The sequence below is a fragment of the Poecilia latipinna genome, unplaced genomic scaffold, assembly GCF_001443285.1.
Source record: "Poecilia latipinna isolate Pla-1442-1.1 unplaced genomic scaffold, P_latipinna-1.0 Scaffold1956, whole genome shotgun sequence".
In the NCBI taxonomy this organism is placed as follows: domain Eukaryota; kingdom Metazoa; phylum Chordata; class Actinopteri; order Cyprinodontiformes; family Poeciliidae; genus Poecilia; species Poecilia latipinna.
In genome coordinates this window covers 82466-100242 of record NW_015114572.1, presented here as the reverse complement: position 1 = coordinate 100242, position 17777 = coordinate 82466, and the positions used below count along the sequence as shown (strand labels likewise).

The 17777-nt window shown below is 40.2% G+C and overlaps 1 protein-coding gene across 4 annotated transcripts; it reads left to right on the top strand.

Annotated features, from left to right (window-relative positions):
- The first annotated feature begins 983 nt into the window (after positions 1-983).
- Positions 984-16583, top strand: LOC106935370 (monocarboxylate transporter 4). 4 transcript variants are annotated; one of them, XM_015015807.1, is made up of 7 exons: positions 984-1327; positions 9526-9631; positions 9854-10115; positions 12207-12350; positions 13415-14001; positions 14120-14300; positions 15797-16583. In XM_015015807.1, exons 3-7 carry the CDS (start codon positions 9893-9895, stop codon positions 16156-16158), a joined length of 1497 nt encoding a protein of 498 aa, XP_014871293.1. In that variant the 5' UTR covers positions 984-1327; positions 9526-9631; positions 9854-9892; the 3' UTR covers positions 16159-16583. The 4 variants fall into 4 exon arrangements, with proteins under 4 accessions (XP_014871293.1, XP_014871294.1, XP_014871295.1 ...); XM_015015808.1 differs by lacking the exon at positions 984-1327 and adding an exon at positions 1507-1597 and having other exon boundaries at positions 15797-16539; XM_015015809.1 differs by lacking the exon at positions 984-1327 and adding an exon at positions 6585-6806.
- The last annotated feature ends 1194 nt before the right edge of the window (positions 16584-17777 follow it).

Genomic DNA, 17777 nt, shown 5'->3' with positions numbered 1-17777 from the left:
TCTGGGAAGTCTCTGGCTATTCCAGTCACTGTTTTAGAACAGTATTTATTCTGCCTGAATCTTTTATTTTGTGACAATGTTATTTATTTATTTAATCTTTTAAAAATTGACAAATCAAATGAAGGTTATTTGTGAAGCACATTTCAGCAATAAGGCAGTTTAAATTTATTTACATCATAAAAACACAATACAGTATCCTAGTATGAAACAAGCAATAAACATTATATTTTATCAACTATATCATCAAAATCATTAATACACATCAAATATTTTGGCCAACATGGTAAAGCAACTCTAAACAGGTGAGATTTACAGGTCTTGATTTAAAGGAACTTGGTGTTTTGGCTGTTTTGCAGTTTTCTGGAAGTTTGTTCCAGATTTGTGGTGCATAGAAGCTGAATGCTGCTTCTCCATGTTTGGTTCTGTTTCTGGATGCCAAGCAGAACCAGAACCAGAAGAGATCTGGAAGGGTGATACATCAGCAGATCTTTAATGTATTGTGGTGCTAAAACATTCAGTGATTTTTAAATTAGCAACAGTATTTTAAAGTCTGTTCTCTCAGTGAAGGACTGTAGGACTGGGTGATGTTCTCTATCTTCTTGGTTTTAATCAGAACTCCAGCAGCAGTGTTCTGGATCAGCTGCAGGTGGAGGCTTGATTTGATAGTCAGACCTGTGAAGATGCTGCTGCAGTAATTAATGCGACTAAAGATAAACGCCAGAATGAGTTTGTGTAGATTTGTACATTGTTTGTCTGAAGATGTCATTTATATAAGAGTCACTCAGATGTTATAGTTAATTTCTCAGTACTTTCTTCTTTCTACCAAATACTTTTGTACTCTTACTAGAGTCTCTCTCTCTCTCTCTCTCTGGACAGATACTTGTTATTTTGAATCGGAGTGCTGCTGTTTCTCTAAATCTATCAGGGGTATAAATAATTCGTTGCTGGCAGGTGGTGTTTTGTCTTCAGGGACATTTTGTCAACACAGCCTCTGATGGCTCAGATGTCTATCAGCTCTGGCTGTGTGGGCGCCGTCAGCAGCTAGAATCCCTCCGAACTGTCCGGGAACTCGGTGCAGTCAGTGTGACGGTGATGCGCAGGCCACAGAAAACAAAGCCTATAAATAGCACGTATGAGTTGATGTGCTTCCTCTTGGTGAGGTCAGGCTGTGGGGTAGGGTGACGGGGTGGGTGTGGAGCAGGGGGGCATTAGGACCCGACAGCAACTCGGTCTGCCCGGCTCTGACGCTCTGCGGGCAGACGTGCAGGTTGGAACGACGCGCAGGTGCTGAGGCTGGATGAGGGACGGCTCCCGGCTGCATGATCCGGTAAGACGCTCAGCAGTCCGCTGGGTGCAGACACATCTTCCTGTTTCACATCAGCGGTAGTCCAATGACTGTCACAGCTGGACGAGATGCGACTATTAATTATCATGTGGCATTTTTAATTCCGGGACGACTGCGTGAAATTCATCATGTCGCGGGAGCTTACCGCGGTACTTTTTCCTCGGTCTTTTAGAGGCGATCTAATTCAGCAGGAAATGACTGCAGCAGTTTCCAGGATGAAGGTGTAAGCCTGCTGCGGCGAGAGGAGAGAAGGTAGATCAGAACGCTCTCAAGTTAGGAGGTGTTGGTTTTATCTGTGAAGCTTTTATTTTGAAAATTTCAAGATTCTGTCCTCACCGTTATCAATTCTGTTAAAGTTAGGGATGTAAATATGCAGAGAGGTAAAATATAAGTAGAGCAGATAAATATGTCGATGTACCGGGGATGAATCATATGAGTTAAATTGCAAAACGGTTTTATCTTCAAAGGTTTATCTGGCTCGAATTGATGAAGGATTCTGTTTGAGTTAAGATCAAATTCTATTTCGTTTTACTTTTAGCATCATCAACTCACAACTAAGTTCTTTTCATTCAATACACTCCATCCATCCATCCATCCATCCATCCATCAAATGTTAATATTGAGTAAATTTGATCTGTGATTACAAAATGCCATTTTCAAATGCTAATTTTATTTTTTAGTGAAAACGTAAATGAACCTGACCAGTCGAATCATCAGGTGTCTTGTTGTTGTTATTGTGGCTGTTGGCCTTCTGGTATTGTGTGGCTCATTATTCTGCTGCAATAGCAAAGTGAACTGAAGGTCACAAACTGACATCAGAACATGGTGAGAAATGAGGAAACCACAGGCCTCCAATGTGAAGCGAGAGTTTTAGCAAGACTGATATGCTACATCAGGCCCCGGTGTAGGGTGTGGTTCCAAAATTCTGTAAAAAACAACAACAAAAAAACAACTTTTTTCTTGGAAATACATTTGTGCAACAGCCACATTAAAAAATAATGACCTTTTGGAAGAATCTGTGTTTTTGAGACATGGGTCAGACTCTTTCTTTCTAGCTTGTTCCGTCAGATTCCCATCAGAAACGTGTTACCCGGAGACACTGGCTGCTGGATGTTTGGCTTCACCAATCAGGCATTTCTACTGCGTAGCTCATTCCATCTGTTTCCTCAGGTTGTAAATCAGGTGATGGGGCCTCCAGCCACAAGATCACAGTCAAAACAGTGACTTTATTTGGCTTGAAGATTAAAAAAAATACTTTGGGAATTAAAGAACAACTATCCAATACATGGTAGCGTTAGGATTTTGTAAGGCTGCTGTTGATTTAGGTGGCTGTGTAGAAGCGCTGCAGAGTCTGAGGGAGCATATAAATAACAGGTGGGGTGGGGGGGATTTGAAGGATGAAGTTAGCGCAACTGAGCTTGCACATTACAAAGTGTAATAGGATGAGGCAGAGCTGTAAATTTTACTTGTTGATCTTCTGGTGTTGCTTGTTTGTGGAGGTCAAGGTCTTAGAGATGAGTCTTCAAATGAAATGCTTTCTGCATATTTTAGTCTTTTCACCCATAAGCATAAGTCTTATGGGTGAAAGACTTATTAAAGAGTAAGTGGAAAAATGTTCTTTGCTGTTGTGTAATATTTGCTGCTAGTAAGGCTTTCAGCTTTTAAAGACTGGAAAACAGCAGTAAAAGACAATTAGTGGCTTTAAGGTCAAGTCTCAAACCTAGACAGTTACAAACTTTCATTGTTTCACCCCATAGACAGTGAGTGCTGTATGTATGCAGTAAGGATGGGAACACTACATTTCATTCATTACATCCATGTAAAGGTTGGGGTAGCAACAGGAGGGGCATGGTAACCCAGGGCTCCCTGGTTACAGCAGCATTACCCCCTTAATGTAAAGGGAAAAACAACGACATCCGTCCATCCATCCATCCATCCATCCATCCATCCATCCATCCATCCATCCATCCATCCATCCATCCATCCATCCATCCATCCATCCCTCCCTCCCCATCCATCCCTCCATCCCTCCCTCCCCATAAATCTCCCCAAAATCTTATACCTGATTATGCATGTGTGTAACTTTGCCAGAGGACATAAATCACATTAACACAAAGAGAATGTTAACATTATCAAGCAGTTTCTTTATCTGACTGTGAAAACACAGAATAAAGGTCACAGCCAGCTATCCTCCATAGGACACGTTGTGGAGCAAATGAAGTTTCATAGAGGCTTGCTTAAAGGCTTGCTCTGTTATCTGGCAGTTGCACTGCTGTCAAGGAAATCCTGCTTCACAAGAACCTCAAATAAAGACTTCCTAGGAAGTCCTCCCACAGCAGTATATATCATAGCTGTTGCCCATCATGCAAAAAAAAAAAAAAAACAACAAAGAAAAACTTGCTGCTTGCAAGATGTCATAATTGTCTGGCAGCCCTGAGAGAGAGAATTTTTTCTCGTCTGAAGTATGTAGTAGCCTTAACTGTTAACAATAATAATAATAATAATAATAATAATATATCCATAAGTTAAAATATGGATGTCTTTTTCTCTCTTTTGTTCTTTCAAACACTGGAGCAGTTCATATGCTGTAGTACTCTTTTGTGTGAAAGATTTAATGAGAAACTTGAGAAAAATACAAACATGCAAAAAATTTTGTTTTTTGCTGCAAGTATCCATCCATCCATCTTCTAACACCCTTGTCCCTTGTGGGGTCGGGAGGGGTTCTGGTGCCTCTCCACCTAACGTTCCAGGCGAGAGGCGGGGTCACCCTGGACAGGTCGCCAGTCTGTCACAGTTGCTGCAAGTAATTTTTCTAAAAAGCAGCCACTGATTTGGAGGTCTGCATTGGTAAAACCTCACAACAAAGGTCAACATTTACATTTTAACTTTTCTAATTACAAACAGAAATGTCAACTTCTGAACATAAATGAAATGTATAATAAAACTGCATCTGTGAGGTAGTTAAGCAGTGGTAAACGGATAAAATGCAGTTTAATTTTTTTATAATGAAATTTTTATAACGAAACCTCAGAATCCTGATACATAACTATTTAAGAAATGAAATCTTGCTAAGACAAGACTTGGTGTAAAAAGTTTGATAATCACTGCTATAACTTTAGCTAGCATGGCCAATAAAGTTTTTTATTTGTTCAATTTTGTTATAGTTGAGTTCTATTCAAAGTTATGAGATACTTTCATTTAACGTTCTATGAAGCCTACTTGAAGGACTTCCGGCTTGAGCTGTATGATTTTATTTTTTGAGTTTACACTTCCTGTCTAACGCTGTTGCATAGCAGTCAGCTTGTTAATCCCAGCAGTTATTTTTTCCACGTTGTTTCATATTGGCAGCCACTACGAAGAGTCAGAAGGTTTGTCGATTGTAAAAAGTATTACTATACACGTGTATTTTGTTCTGTTAATATGTTGTTGTTTTTTGTGATAAACTTAAAATAGCACTTGAATAAGAATATAAAATAATCAATTGCACACATATTACATGTTTTAGCTCTTATGGCGTCTGCAGCTAACGCGCTAACGGTTGATGGCTTAGAAGCTAACGGTTAAGATAACAGTGAGTTACAAAAATGGATGGCTTTAGCAATGAGTTACAAACAGAAACCAATTAAATAAGAGCTTTAATGCATCAAAGCGGTACAAGAATTAAAGAACACTGAGTGCAAAGAGAATCTGTTGTCTGAACTTAAAATGTGTTCTCCATCTGAATTATCGTTACCCAGGTGCTCAGAGCGCCCTCCTGTGTTAGCAGAGAAAATTATAGCCTACCATAAAGAAAAAATAATTAAAACGGAGAAAAAGGCTAATTGTCCCTTGTCCTAACAATGGAAAGGGCTAATCAGACTCAGAGCATCAAGGGAAAGCTTCAAGTCTGACTTGTCAGAGCAAGAGTTATGTGCAGTGGCAGACAATATTGAAAATTGATTAATGACACAATGAAATTGTACAGTAAACAAGGGAGCATAGTACTCCATCTCCTGACCTAAGATGCAGAAAACTTTATGAAAATACTATGTGAACATATAACAGCAACATAAGATTTTGATGTAGCTAGAGAAAAGCAGCGTCTTTATCAGCTATTTTCACATGACTTTGCTTGCTCTGTATGGTACTGTCAAGTGTCAGTATGCAGTCTGACATTTCAAGTATTGTAGCCAAAAGGACTGATGCTGCAGTTAGCTGCAAAGGAATCAGTTTTTGAGTTTATCCAGAAAGAGATCAAACACAAGGAAAAAAATAAGAGAAATGGAGGAGCAACACAGAAGGGAATTAGATGTACAAAAATCAGAATGTCAGCATTTAGGGGCAGAAAAGGAAATGCAAGAAGCTCGTGCAAAATTCAAGATACATGGTGAAAAAATTTACATAAATATGGACAATCAGGAAATTCAACAGAATAACATGCTGTTGATCACCTTGCTGTTTATGAACAAGCAACCCCCAGTGGCTTACTCCTTACATTGATACCCCAAAGGAATGTCTAATACCACCAATCTTAATGAAAATTATTCAAACTTTCAGGTCTAATGGAATGGTGGGCCTCTTTCACCTCACTTGTGAACTGCAAAGGCATATCATCTGGTGATAAGCTTCACCTGCTGAAAATGTATGTCACAGGCCTGGGCAGATATTTTTTTGAGGGAACATTTTATTGTAGTGATGACAAGACATGTAGGGATGCATGGCAAAGACTTGACCAGTGGTCAAGGTTTTATTGTCCAAAGACCTTTCAGAGACAAACGGTCTAAATGGACAAAAATAAGCTCAAAGGATGCAGAGGGTTTAAGGACATCTTCAGATTTCCTGAACACATTTTATTAAGCTCTGTCACATGAAAAAGGCCTTGAAAGTGACTGTGAGGACGATCCATAATTGTTACAGAAGGTTCCAGACTGGCTGGCATACCGTTGGAATTGCCAGGTCACGGTAACACTTATGGGCGGCATGGATTTTTTTTTTTTGCAGCTGTTGAGGCAGAGATTCCAATTATTTCATATGTTGTTCAGTCACGTGCCCAATTCTATGAGAAAAGAAACCACAATGGACTTTAAATCAAACAGATCCAATCCAAATCAAACAGATCCAATCAAGTCTTCATAACTCAAACCACAGTACTAAAACAAAAAGGCACAAACAGACAGCCAACAGCAAAGATACCCTCATGTTTTGCAAAAGTGAAGAATACCAGTTGACAAAATGGCCAAGCTTCTCAGATAAACCCTTGGAAAAGAAACACACATATGTTAAGGATAATAAAGCATCTTATGGATACTTTAAAGTGGGACATAACATCAAGGATTGTCGCCATGGCCACTCATGTGACATTTGTAAAGGAAAGCATCCAACTTGTCTACATGATGACATTGCAAAAGAAAGGTTTCTTTGCCTTATCAACACAGTTTTAAACACTCCAGATGAAACCACAGCAGCTCTCAACATTATGAAGGTGGGTCTGTCAAGTAACATTTCATTGATTGTTTCTGTATGGTATCCAAAAGGCAGAACCTATTTAAAGAGCATTATATACACAAAGAAATAGCACATTTGTCAGTGAAGGAGTAAACGACCAGCTACAAGCAGTCACCTCAAGCGAAAAGTGGTTATGACACAGACATTCTCTTTAACCTTCCCTCATGCAGTAAAGACTCCATATCAGTTCATTATGACAATATACCCACCTGTGACACAGCAAAACAATGGCTCCATTTGATAGAAATCACTGATGTGATGCCACTTTTCCTGAGCTGCAATGTGGGACTCCTTATCAGATTCAATTGTCCCAGAGCTTTAGCACCAAAAGTTGTACTAGGAGAAGACTATGAGCCATATGGAATGTGCCCAGGCCTATGGTGTAGTATTGTTGGAGGCTCCACACCATCAGTCAAATGTAACAGAGTCAAGTTTGTCAGAGTCACAATAAAGGAATTATCCTCTGTGACTTCATTGAATGTCATTAATGTGCTAAAGTCAGAATTTAAGGACAAAAGGAAATGACAAAATGGTCTAATCTTTTTGGATATCCTCAAGGAAAGAATAAGGAAAAATGAACAACACTTTGAGATGCCTCTACTATTCAAACAAAGGCCACACATACCTGAGAACAGAAAGGCTGCTGAAATTAGACTTGAAGACTTAAAAAGAAAGTTCAACAAAGATGAAAATTGCAAGAGACTACGTAATTTACATGTACTTTGGACATTAACCAAAGTGCAAAATGAAAGGAAACACTGAAAACAATGGCATATTCCTCACCATGGGATTTTTCACCCCAAAAAGCCCACTAAACTACATATTGTGTTCAATTGCTCTGCATAATACAAAGACGCAAGCCTAAATGATCAGCTTCTCCAAGGGTAAGACCTAAGCAACAACTTAACAGGCATCTTCCTACGGTTCAGGCAACATCTGAATGCTATAATGTGTGATATAGAAAATATGTCCCATTAGTTCCACACCTGACCATGCGACCGAGATTACCTGCTTTTTCTGTGGTGGAAAAATGGCAACACAGACACAGACAGATATACATCAGATATAAACACATCTTTTTGGCATTACATCATCTCCTGGGTGTGCAAATTATAGCATAAAATACTATTTAGCAATGAATTATTGCTCACACCCTGCAGGATTTCAGTTTATGGAAAATAATTTTTTATGTAGCTGAAAGGGCAATAGAGCTTGCACAAGAAGCACAGAAATATGCTACATAAATTTATGTCAAATAGCACTGATGTTCAACAAAGCACCCAATCTGAATGTGCAGTCGACACAAAAACAAAAAAGTTGGTATTCGAAGACATGCCACAGGAAAGGTTCTTATAATGAAAATATTGAAAATGACTGTTTTAGATTTGACAACACTTTAGAGGTACACCCACCAACACTCTGTGGCATCTTATCCACTGTTCACTGAGGGATGTCACGGCAACAGGTCTGTAGTCATTGATGACTGATGGGTGGGTTTTCTTTGGTACTGGAACAAGGCAAGATGTACTGGAACCTTCTCTTGGGTCACGGTTCTGCAGAGTCCCATAGAGCTGCTCTGCACAACCCTTCAGGACTGTGAAGCTGACACCATTTGGACCTGGAGCACTTCTCCGGTTCAGTATTTCCAGCTGCCTCTTCACAAGATTTTTAGAGACAAACAGATTGGCAAGAGACAGAATGGGAGCATTAGCATCTCCTTATTTGGTTGGAGAAACTTGTAAAAACAGAAGAGTCAATGACTGAGGTGGAAGATGAAACATTTAAGGTGTGACTGGCAAGCTGTGGGTCAAAGTAGGGTGGGAGGTCTGTTTGGCTGGGGACAGGAGTGGAGAATGATGAGCTCTCTTGCTCTGTCCAGACTTCCATCTGTCTAATCCTTCTTTTGCTTGAAGCTTGTGATCTTCATCTCTGAGCACACATCTATGACATTGTTTCTTTGTAGTTTGGTCTCGAGCTTCTTCCTGTACTTCTCCTTGCTTTCTATAATCTGGACTTTGAGCTGCTTCTGTATGCTTGTCTATAATTTCCTGTCGTGCTCTCTGAAGGCTCTTTTATTAGGTTCAATAGTTCCTTCAGACCACTGGTTTGTTATTAGGGAAACATCTCATTGTTCTGGTGCGGATGGTGTTGTCCAGTCAGAAGTTTATATAGTCAGTCAAACACTGTTGTGGCATTGATATCCTCTCTATGTGGCTGGCAAAGAGTAATCTGGTATGTAGCCTGTTGGGCACGATGGTGGCGATTTGTGGTACAAGTTTGTCCCTCAGTCTGTGTGTTATTGGTTTGATTCCTGCTCTGTTGTTGTGTTCTTGGGCAAGACACGTCGCCCACCCTGCCTGTGGTGGTGACAGGACACAGTGGTGCTGGTACATGGCAGCCTCACCTCATGGCAGTCTGCCCTGGAGTAGCCACAGCTGCCACAATCCAGTGGTTTCCCACTGTGTGGGTGAATGTAGTGTGAAGCGCTTTGGAGTCCTCTATACTTGATAAAATGCTATATAAGATTGAAAATGACAAGCTTTTCATTTATAATTTTTAATGTCTGTATTTACTAACCAGACAATGTACTAGTGTTTAATGGGTGGAAAATAATGTCTGAAATTCTAGATTTATTTTATTATTATATTTTATTAAATACTGAGAAAATTACATGATCTGTCTGATTTTTATTGTAGATTTTTCTGGCTGCGGATCCGGTCGACATTTCTTCATTCCATGATTGCTGGATATGCATAACGTGTAATTGTGAAGATTTGTGAGGAGAATCCTTCATTAAAAACTGTGAGTCACTGTTGCAGGACTGTTCTTTATATTTACTCAATACAGTATAATTAAGAACTGGTTGATGAGAGCAGAATGTAGCCAGAATGAAAAATCAATATTAGGAGTTGTGTGGATCCACACTAAGGAAAGAAATTCAATCTGACAGTGTGCCACCTGCTGCTGCTCTGAATTTAAAATGTAGAGGGAATTTCATTTCCTAATATTTTATGTTTGTTCCAGTATCTCACTGCCTCCATTAAGGAACAGCCATAAAGCACCATGGGAGGTGCTGTTGTGGATGATGAAGCACCAAGTGTGAAGGCCCCAGATGGAGGATGGGGCTGGGCAGTGCTGGCTGGATGTTTTGTCATCACAGGCTTCTCCTACGCATTCCCTAAAGCAGTCAGTGTGTTTTTCAAAGAGCTGATCCAGGAGTTTGGAGTTGGATACAGCGACACCGCCTGGATCTCTTCCATCCTGCTGGCGATGCTTTATGGCACAGGTAGGCTGCTGTTTGTTTGCATAATACACAGACGGAAGGCAATATCAGTGTACTAATTCAATTTACATGATACTATATTAAACAAAAATAATATCTGGTTTTACTTAACTCTTTTTTTCTCCTCTGATCTCTGGAACCCTTTCCTTTACAACCTCTCATTTATTTCCTATATAAGAAGCATATTTCCTATATGCTTCTGACTGGTAGACCGACAGAAGCACCCTAACAAACTCACAAGCGGAGTTTGTTAATTTCTTCATTCCAACTGTCATCAGTTAGAATTAGTTATATGCAAACCCAGTCAGTGGAAGGTGGGACTTGCCTTACTCCAATCACATCCAGCTTACCTCATGTTGATTTTTCAAATGACAGTTTATAATGTTTTAATCAGACAGATAAATCAGCTCATCAGAATGGTTATAAAATGTCAGATGATGACATTTATGTACTTAGGCCAGGTTATTAATGAAATTCAGGCCTGCAGAGGCAAAAATGTTTTATTATTTGAGGTTCCTTAGATCATTATTCCATTCTTCTATTTTAGTTTCAGTTCTTTTATCCATGGTGTCCCTTTGGCTGATCCTTGTCCATCTTCCTTAGCCTTCTCTTGTTTCACATCTCCTAATTTTCTCTGCCTGCTCTCTTCCCCCAGCTGCATTTACTTACCTCTGATTAGTCCCACCAGCCCTTATCTTCTTGTCTCTGAATATATTATAGCTTTCTGGTCCGTATTGTTCTCTGCTGTCCCGTTGTGTCCCGTTGTTGTTGTTGTTATGCTAGCTGCTATGAGCTTTGTAAGTTTTCGTATTTTCATTAAGAATGCACTCGGTGTTCATCCTGAGCTCCTGTCTGCATTTTGGTCCATTTTCAACTCAAAACTGTAATATTTGATCAAAGTTCAACATTTGTCATGAAATCTGCATGCTGACAGCAGAGAGCAGGCACCAGGGGGTTGATGAGAGCAGAATGTAGTTTGGGGAGATGGACCGTTCCTTCCAGTAGCAGAGGTATGCTGCTGTATGGCATTGAAACTGGAGGGGAACACCAGTAACTGTAATAACTGATGTTTTGCTCATGAATATGAAGCTCATGTGCACACAATACGCTTTTCAGACCCTACACATCATCACTATCAGTTTTTGTTAAAAGTTAGACCTGCTTGTCTGGTAAAGTGCTTTAGAGTGATATTTCTTGTGACTGGCTCTATTGAATGAAATTCTATATGTAAATCTTTGTGAAATTTGGTGAGTTGAAGTTTATCCATTTTTAGCTAGAATGTCTGTCCTGTAACAGTCGTGGTAAACTGTGTTTCAGTAATTTGAAGAATTTTACATGAACTGTAAGTTCTGGAGATCATTCAGAAACCCAGCTCAGTGTTCCACACCACACAGTGGTTCTCATATTTTTGGGAACCACTATCCATGCAACTTTGCTTGATGCAACAAACCTCCATATGCATACTGGCTTTATTGTAGCAGATGGCCAAGCTGCTTGTGTTGTTACCCTGTTGTTACCCTGGCAACAATTGACCATAAATCAAGGGTTAAGGCCGAGCCTCTGAATCTACCACTCACCCAAATATGTTGCTTGGCCCTAAGAAGACATTTCAAGCTAATACTGCACATGTAATGGTGGGAAAGAAAGCCTAATAAGTTGACAGCAAACTAACCTACTTACAGCTAAATCAGTTGTGTGCAAAGTGTGTCATGGTCACAGACATCTAGATGAAATACATTTATTTCCTTGTCATTCATAGGAGTATTGAAGTTTGAAATAAAATGTTTAGTTCAGAAACCCTACATCTCTGTCTCTAAAGCTGGTGGAATTTGGTGAATTGTTCAACATGGATCAAATAGAGATGGATCACATCTCTATTTATTTTAGTTAAGTCCAAAGTTTTTTTCTCCAAATTTAATAAAAGACTAACATAGCTATAAAGTACTTTTTACTATGACAATTTATTAAATTTTTTTTGCAAGATTAATGCAATGTTATTTAAATTATTGAGTGAAATATTTAGGACAGAAAACTGAATGGTACCTAAATGCAGCAGCTGATGGCATTAGAGTGTCTGTGCTCTGGTCGGTGCAGGTCCTCTGTGCAGTGTGATGGTCAACCGCTTCGGCTGCCGCCCTGTGATGATGGTGGGAGGCCTCTTTGCCTCTCTGGGAATGATCTTGGCCTCCTTCTCCACCAGCATCATCCACATCTACCTCTCTACTGGAGTCATCACAGGTTTCCCTGTTTTTTTTTTTTTTTTTCTTATTCACATTTTCAGTGAAGCTGAAAATCCATCCTTGGCGTTTATCTTGAATTGTCTTTCAAATGACTAATTGACAGTTACTGAATGTAATTTTATTAAGACTTTTAAATTAAATCTGACTAAATTTGCATTAAAGCACAAAACTTTTGAATCCTTTATTTTTCTTTATCCAACTGGCTGTCTAGATCGGTGTTTCTCAACCCTGCTCCTCACCGCCCCCCTGCTCTGCATGTTTTAGATGTGCCTCTATTCCAGAACAGCTGATTCAAATGATTGCATGACCTTCAAGTGCTGCAGAAGCCTGTTAATCACCCAGAGATACAATTCAGGTGTGTAGCAGAAGGAAAGTACCTAAAACAAGCAGGACAGGGGGGCAGTGAGGACCAGGGTTGAGAAACGCTGGTCTAGATATAGGCCAGTAACGCAAAGGAATGAGATGGATTCTACAAAGTCTTGTTTTCATAAAAATATCTAATTTTCTAGTGTTCCATCTTAAAGCTGCAGTGTGTAACTTTTACAAAGATATTTTTTACATATTTGCTGAAACTATCATTGTGTGCTGACACTATAATATGAGTCTGAAAAAAATCGAGCTCCTCTGCCTTCTCCCTATGGTTCTGCTGCCACCTGTACAAATACACAGCTCCATTAGAAACAACCAATCAGGGCCAGAGGAGGGTCTAAGTGCTGTCAATCACCCTTGTGTACATACTTCTCACAACCTATCCCCTGCTCTCCTGTTGGAATAGTGAATTCAGCACCATTAGCACATTTAGCAGCACATACATGATGTTGATTGACAGTGCTGAGCCCCTCCTCCTGGCTCTGATTGGTTGTTTTTGACCAGGAGCGGTGGATTTCTTCAGATGTCAATAGTAGCCAAGGGAGGAGGCGGAGGAGATGAGCTTTTTTCAGATTACCTGTCTCATGACAGCTTTAACAAATATGTAAAAAGCGACTTTGGAAAAGGTGTATAATGCAGCTTTAAATTTCAGCCTTTTTACGTAAACATTTCTTGTCCTTGTCTTTAATGAAGGTCTGGGATTAGCTCTGAACTTCCAGCCATCTCTCATCATGCTCAATCGGTACTTCAACCTGAAACGTCCTCTGGCCAATGGGCTTTCTGCTGCTGGGAGCCCCGTGTTCCTCTGCGGCCTCTCGCCTCTGGGTCAGTTTCTTCAGGATTATTATGGATGGAGGGGAGGCTTCCTCATTCTTGGTGGGCTTCTGCTGAACTGCTGTGTGTGTGGAGCCCTCATGAAGCCCCTACAGAATCTCAAGCCTGCGGAACAGCAACACGACCAGGAGGACAAGAAGAAGAAAGAGAAGCTGCTGGACTTCTCTGTATTCAAAGACAGGGGGTTTGTCATCTACACCGTAGCAGCATCCATCATGGTGCTGGGCTTGTTTGTGCCACCTGTGTTTGTTGTGAGTTATGCCAAGGAGCTGGGGAACGAGGACACCAGTTCTGCGCTGCTGCTCACCATCCTGGGTTTCATAGATATTTTTGCTCGACCAACCTGTGGTGTGATTGCCGGACTGAAATGGGTGCGGCCTCGGTGCGTCTATTTGTTCAGCTTTGCGATGCTCTTTAATGGAACTGCCGACCTGGTTGGCTCACAAGTGGGTGAAGACTTGTTAGTCATGAACTACTAATGAACAGTTTCTGCTCACTGATGTAGAGAATTTAGGATCTGTAAGCTGATCTTTTTTCTTCTTTTTTTTTTTACATTTCTTCCAGGCCAACGACTATGTGTCTCTGGTTATTTTCTGCATCTTCTTCGGGGTCTCCTACGGCATGGTGGGCGCCCTGCAGTTTGAGGTGCTGATGGCAATAGTTGGCACTGAAAAATTCTCCAGTGCAATTGGCCTTGTCCTCCTGGCGGAAGCTATTGCTGTGCTGGTGGGACCACCAAGTGCAGGTCAGTCAGTTATGTCTAATATTTGTCCAAGCAAGCATGTTTTTTTTTTTTTTTTTAGAACAGAGTTTCCCCTAAACAACTTGCTAAGCCTGATTGCTGGGGGGATGGTGTAGTCATGCAGCAGTCATCCTTGTTTTTTGAGTTAAAAATTATTTAAAGTTGGACAAATCTTTCAGGACATGAGAAATTTTGAAATCTTTATTCTTTGAACAAGAAAAATGTCAACGACAAAAATAAAATGATTAAGAAGAAAGCAGAAAAATATAATAATCATAACATATGTCAGATAACCTGAAGCCATCCCATTAGCCCCACGCTGGAGATTTTAGCTTAACAGTAACAATACATGAAGTTACATTTGAAATGAATCTAACAAAGAACCAACAGTAAAATCAAACTTCAATGAAATCAGTGAGGTTGTATTTTTATGTGTTGTCTCCTGCGAGCTTTGCTTTATTTCTATGTATTTCTGTATTTAATCATAAGAAATCATAGTCAGGCAGAGAGAGTGTTGTAGTTGAGACTATTCTTTATGTCAATGCATGAAAATTTTACAAAATGAAGTCTGAACACGTTGAGTAATTGAATGAGACCCAAAACAAAATACTTATATTAATATTGTTTTACTTGTAAGAATGAACTGTAACTTTGGTTTCAAATAATTAGAGTCATGAATGATTCCTGTTTTCTTTTCATTAGAACACCTATAATAACTCAAATTATGATTATGATAAGTTATGGTTATCATATTATAAATGAATGCTAAATCAGAAGCTAAAGAGGGTTATAGATGTGATTTTGATGATGAACTTGAGATTACGTAAAATGTGTAACTGCAATCAAAGATCACTGTTGTTGTGTTGGAGGTAATCGGTGAAACTTTAGGGAAAGGAGGAACTAAAGGGAGAGCAGAGATGATCAACACCTCAGAGTTTGCTGAATTTGCTGATTTGCAAACAGATTGTGGAGCAACTCAAACTGTTGAAAGAAAAATATTGTGCAGGTAAAGGGTGCAGGGTGACCTGTGAGCAACCCCGGGTCATAGTGTAGTAAAGTGACTTTGAAGAGAAGGGGTAGATTAAGATTTTCAAACTCCTTTTCATTTAAAACTTATGTTTGTTAACATGTGAGATAACATGTGTCATGGGGCGACTGTCACTGTGTGGGTAGTCGTCTTGCGATTGGAAGGTTGTAGGTTCGATTCCAGCTTCCTTCTGCCACACATCGATGTGCACTTAACCTCAAATTGCCTACCAATCTGCGTATCGGTATATGAATGTGAGTGCGAATGGGTGAATGTGACTCTAGTGTAAAGCACTTTGAGTGGTCAAAATGATTGGATAAAGCACTATATAAGTTCAGTCCATTTACCATCATTTTGAACTGTAAATGAACAAAATAAAACCTTTTTTTTAGTAAACCCAAGCCCCATCTTGATGGTAGTGCACCTCCACATTTCTTCTTGTCATTGTTTTTCTTGTCTTTTATTGTCTCAGGGCGACTTCTGGACGCTACCAAGAGCTACATGTACGTCTTCCTGCTGGCAGGAAGTGAGGTATTGCTCTCAGGAGTGGTTCTGGCTACTTGCAACTTCTTATTTATCAAGAAGAAACCCCGTGAACCGGCAGTCTATCTGAGTGAGACGGTCACACTGGCAGATGATGAGACCAACCAGCATACAAGCAGGGCAGAGGGGCAGCAAATGACAGAGAAGAAGAAGGTGATCAATGAGAACAAGAATAACGACAACGATGTCCGACCAAAGAGTGTAGCAGTGGACTCACAGGAGGTGGAGAGGTTCTTAAAGGAGCCGCAGGCTAATGGTGACATGGCTGCTTGTCCTGAAACCTGTCTTTAGGTCGAGACGGAGGGTGCAGGTGAAACGTACTAGTTAGCAGCATACCCAATCCTAAGCTTTGGCCATAATTCAATGTCTGAGTGAGCAATGTGTTTATGTCTGTCACTGAAGTAGCTGTGACTCTGCTACCATCCAAATGATTGTTGGCAAGAATAGCTGTGTTGGCTTCGTCTTTCCACTCAATGTTTTAAAGTTTGCCGAATGGGAAAACTGAGCCGCAGTGCTGCCGTGTGTATATAGTTTATAACAAATGTTTAAGTTATTTTTTATGGATGTCGCCACCAGCAAATGAAATTAAGGGATAATTTTGTCAAAATTCTGCATTCTATGCTTTAGCAAATGACATAACACATGATTAGTACAGATGAATGTAAACTCCCCGAAAAAGAAACTCAGTAAAGTTGCAATATGTAACTTTTAACAAATATGTAAAAAAACAAAAACAAAAAAAACATATTTTATAAAACTGTCATGTGGTGACAGTATGGGATGAGACAGATAATGTGCGAAAAACGTCAAGCTCCTCTGTCTTCCCCCTATGAACCGGCTTTGTCAGAAACGACCAATCAGAGTCAGGAGGAGGGTCTGAGTGCTGTCAATCACAGCTGGTTCCCCACAACATAACCTGCCCTGAAAGCTAAGGCTAGTTAGCATGGCCACCAGTGATGGCAGATAAATGGTTTTCCAAGATCGGTAAGTTGTTTCTCCACTATTAGCACATTTAGCAGTGCATTTATAAGGTTGATTGACAGCACTAAGCCCCTCCTCTGGCTCTGATTGGTTGATTGCATTGAGTGCATTTCTTCAGAAGTAGCTCAGGAGGTGGGGGAGATTGATCTTTTCACAGATTATCTGTCTCATATTAAGCGGCCTCAACATATTGACACTTTTAACAAATATGTAAAAAACATATTTCTGTCAGGTACATACTGCAGCTTTAAGCAGCAATATGGAGCAGTTTAATTTGGATGGAATTTGATACAATTACAGAACAGTGGGGGTGTAAATGATCTGATTTGCAACCATTCAGACCAGGCACTAGAGGCCATGAGTGATGTCATCAGAGAGTAAGGTCACCAGACACAGATTGGATTGGATTCAATCGTCCATTTTCACCATGTTTCAGGCCGGGTGACTGTATCAAGCTACTGCCTAACATATGGGGCCAACTACACACACTGTTGAAACCAGAGTGTGTGTGAAAGGCTAGGCTAACCAAGGAGGTTAGCCTAGCATTCCAGGTAGTCAGAACCTAGAATACCTGACCTCTTTCAATCCCCGCATGAGACCCCCAACATGCTCCTGGTGATGATGTTTAGTCCGACTACATGGCATCCTGTCTGTTTGTCTGTCTATCTGACTGCCAGACATACTGGCAGCTTCCTGCCGCACTATCATTTCAGTCAGGCTGCCTCTGTCCTCTGGTGAGCCTCCAGAACTGCCAGCTCCTTACATTTTAAATCAAGTACATCCTCTGTGCTGCTCTGCACCAGATGACTTTCTAATTAGACTATTTGTTTGTGGTCCTTTACATGGTGCTTAACTTTTTTTCAATAATTAGTCTTTGATGAAGTGGAAGGGAATTCATTTTCAATAAAAGGAGGAATAGAATGAAAGGC

Excerpts from the sequence above, each read along its gene's own strand:
- LOC106935370 (XM_015015807.1), top strand. The coding sequence starts at position 9,893 with ATGGGAGGTGCTGTTGTGGATGATGAAGCACCAAGTGTGAAGGCCCCA. Across the intron at positions 10,116-12,206 it reads GGCGATGCTTTATGGCACAG|GTCCTCTGTGCAGTGTGATG; the intron begins GTAGGCTGCTGT and ends TGGTCGGTGCAG. Across the intron at positions 14,301-15,796 it reads GGTGGGACCACCAAGTGCAG|GGCGACTTCTGGACGCTACC; the intron begins GTCAGTCAGTTA and ends TTATTGTCTCAG.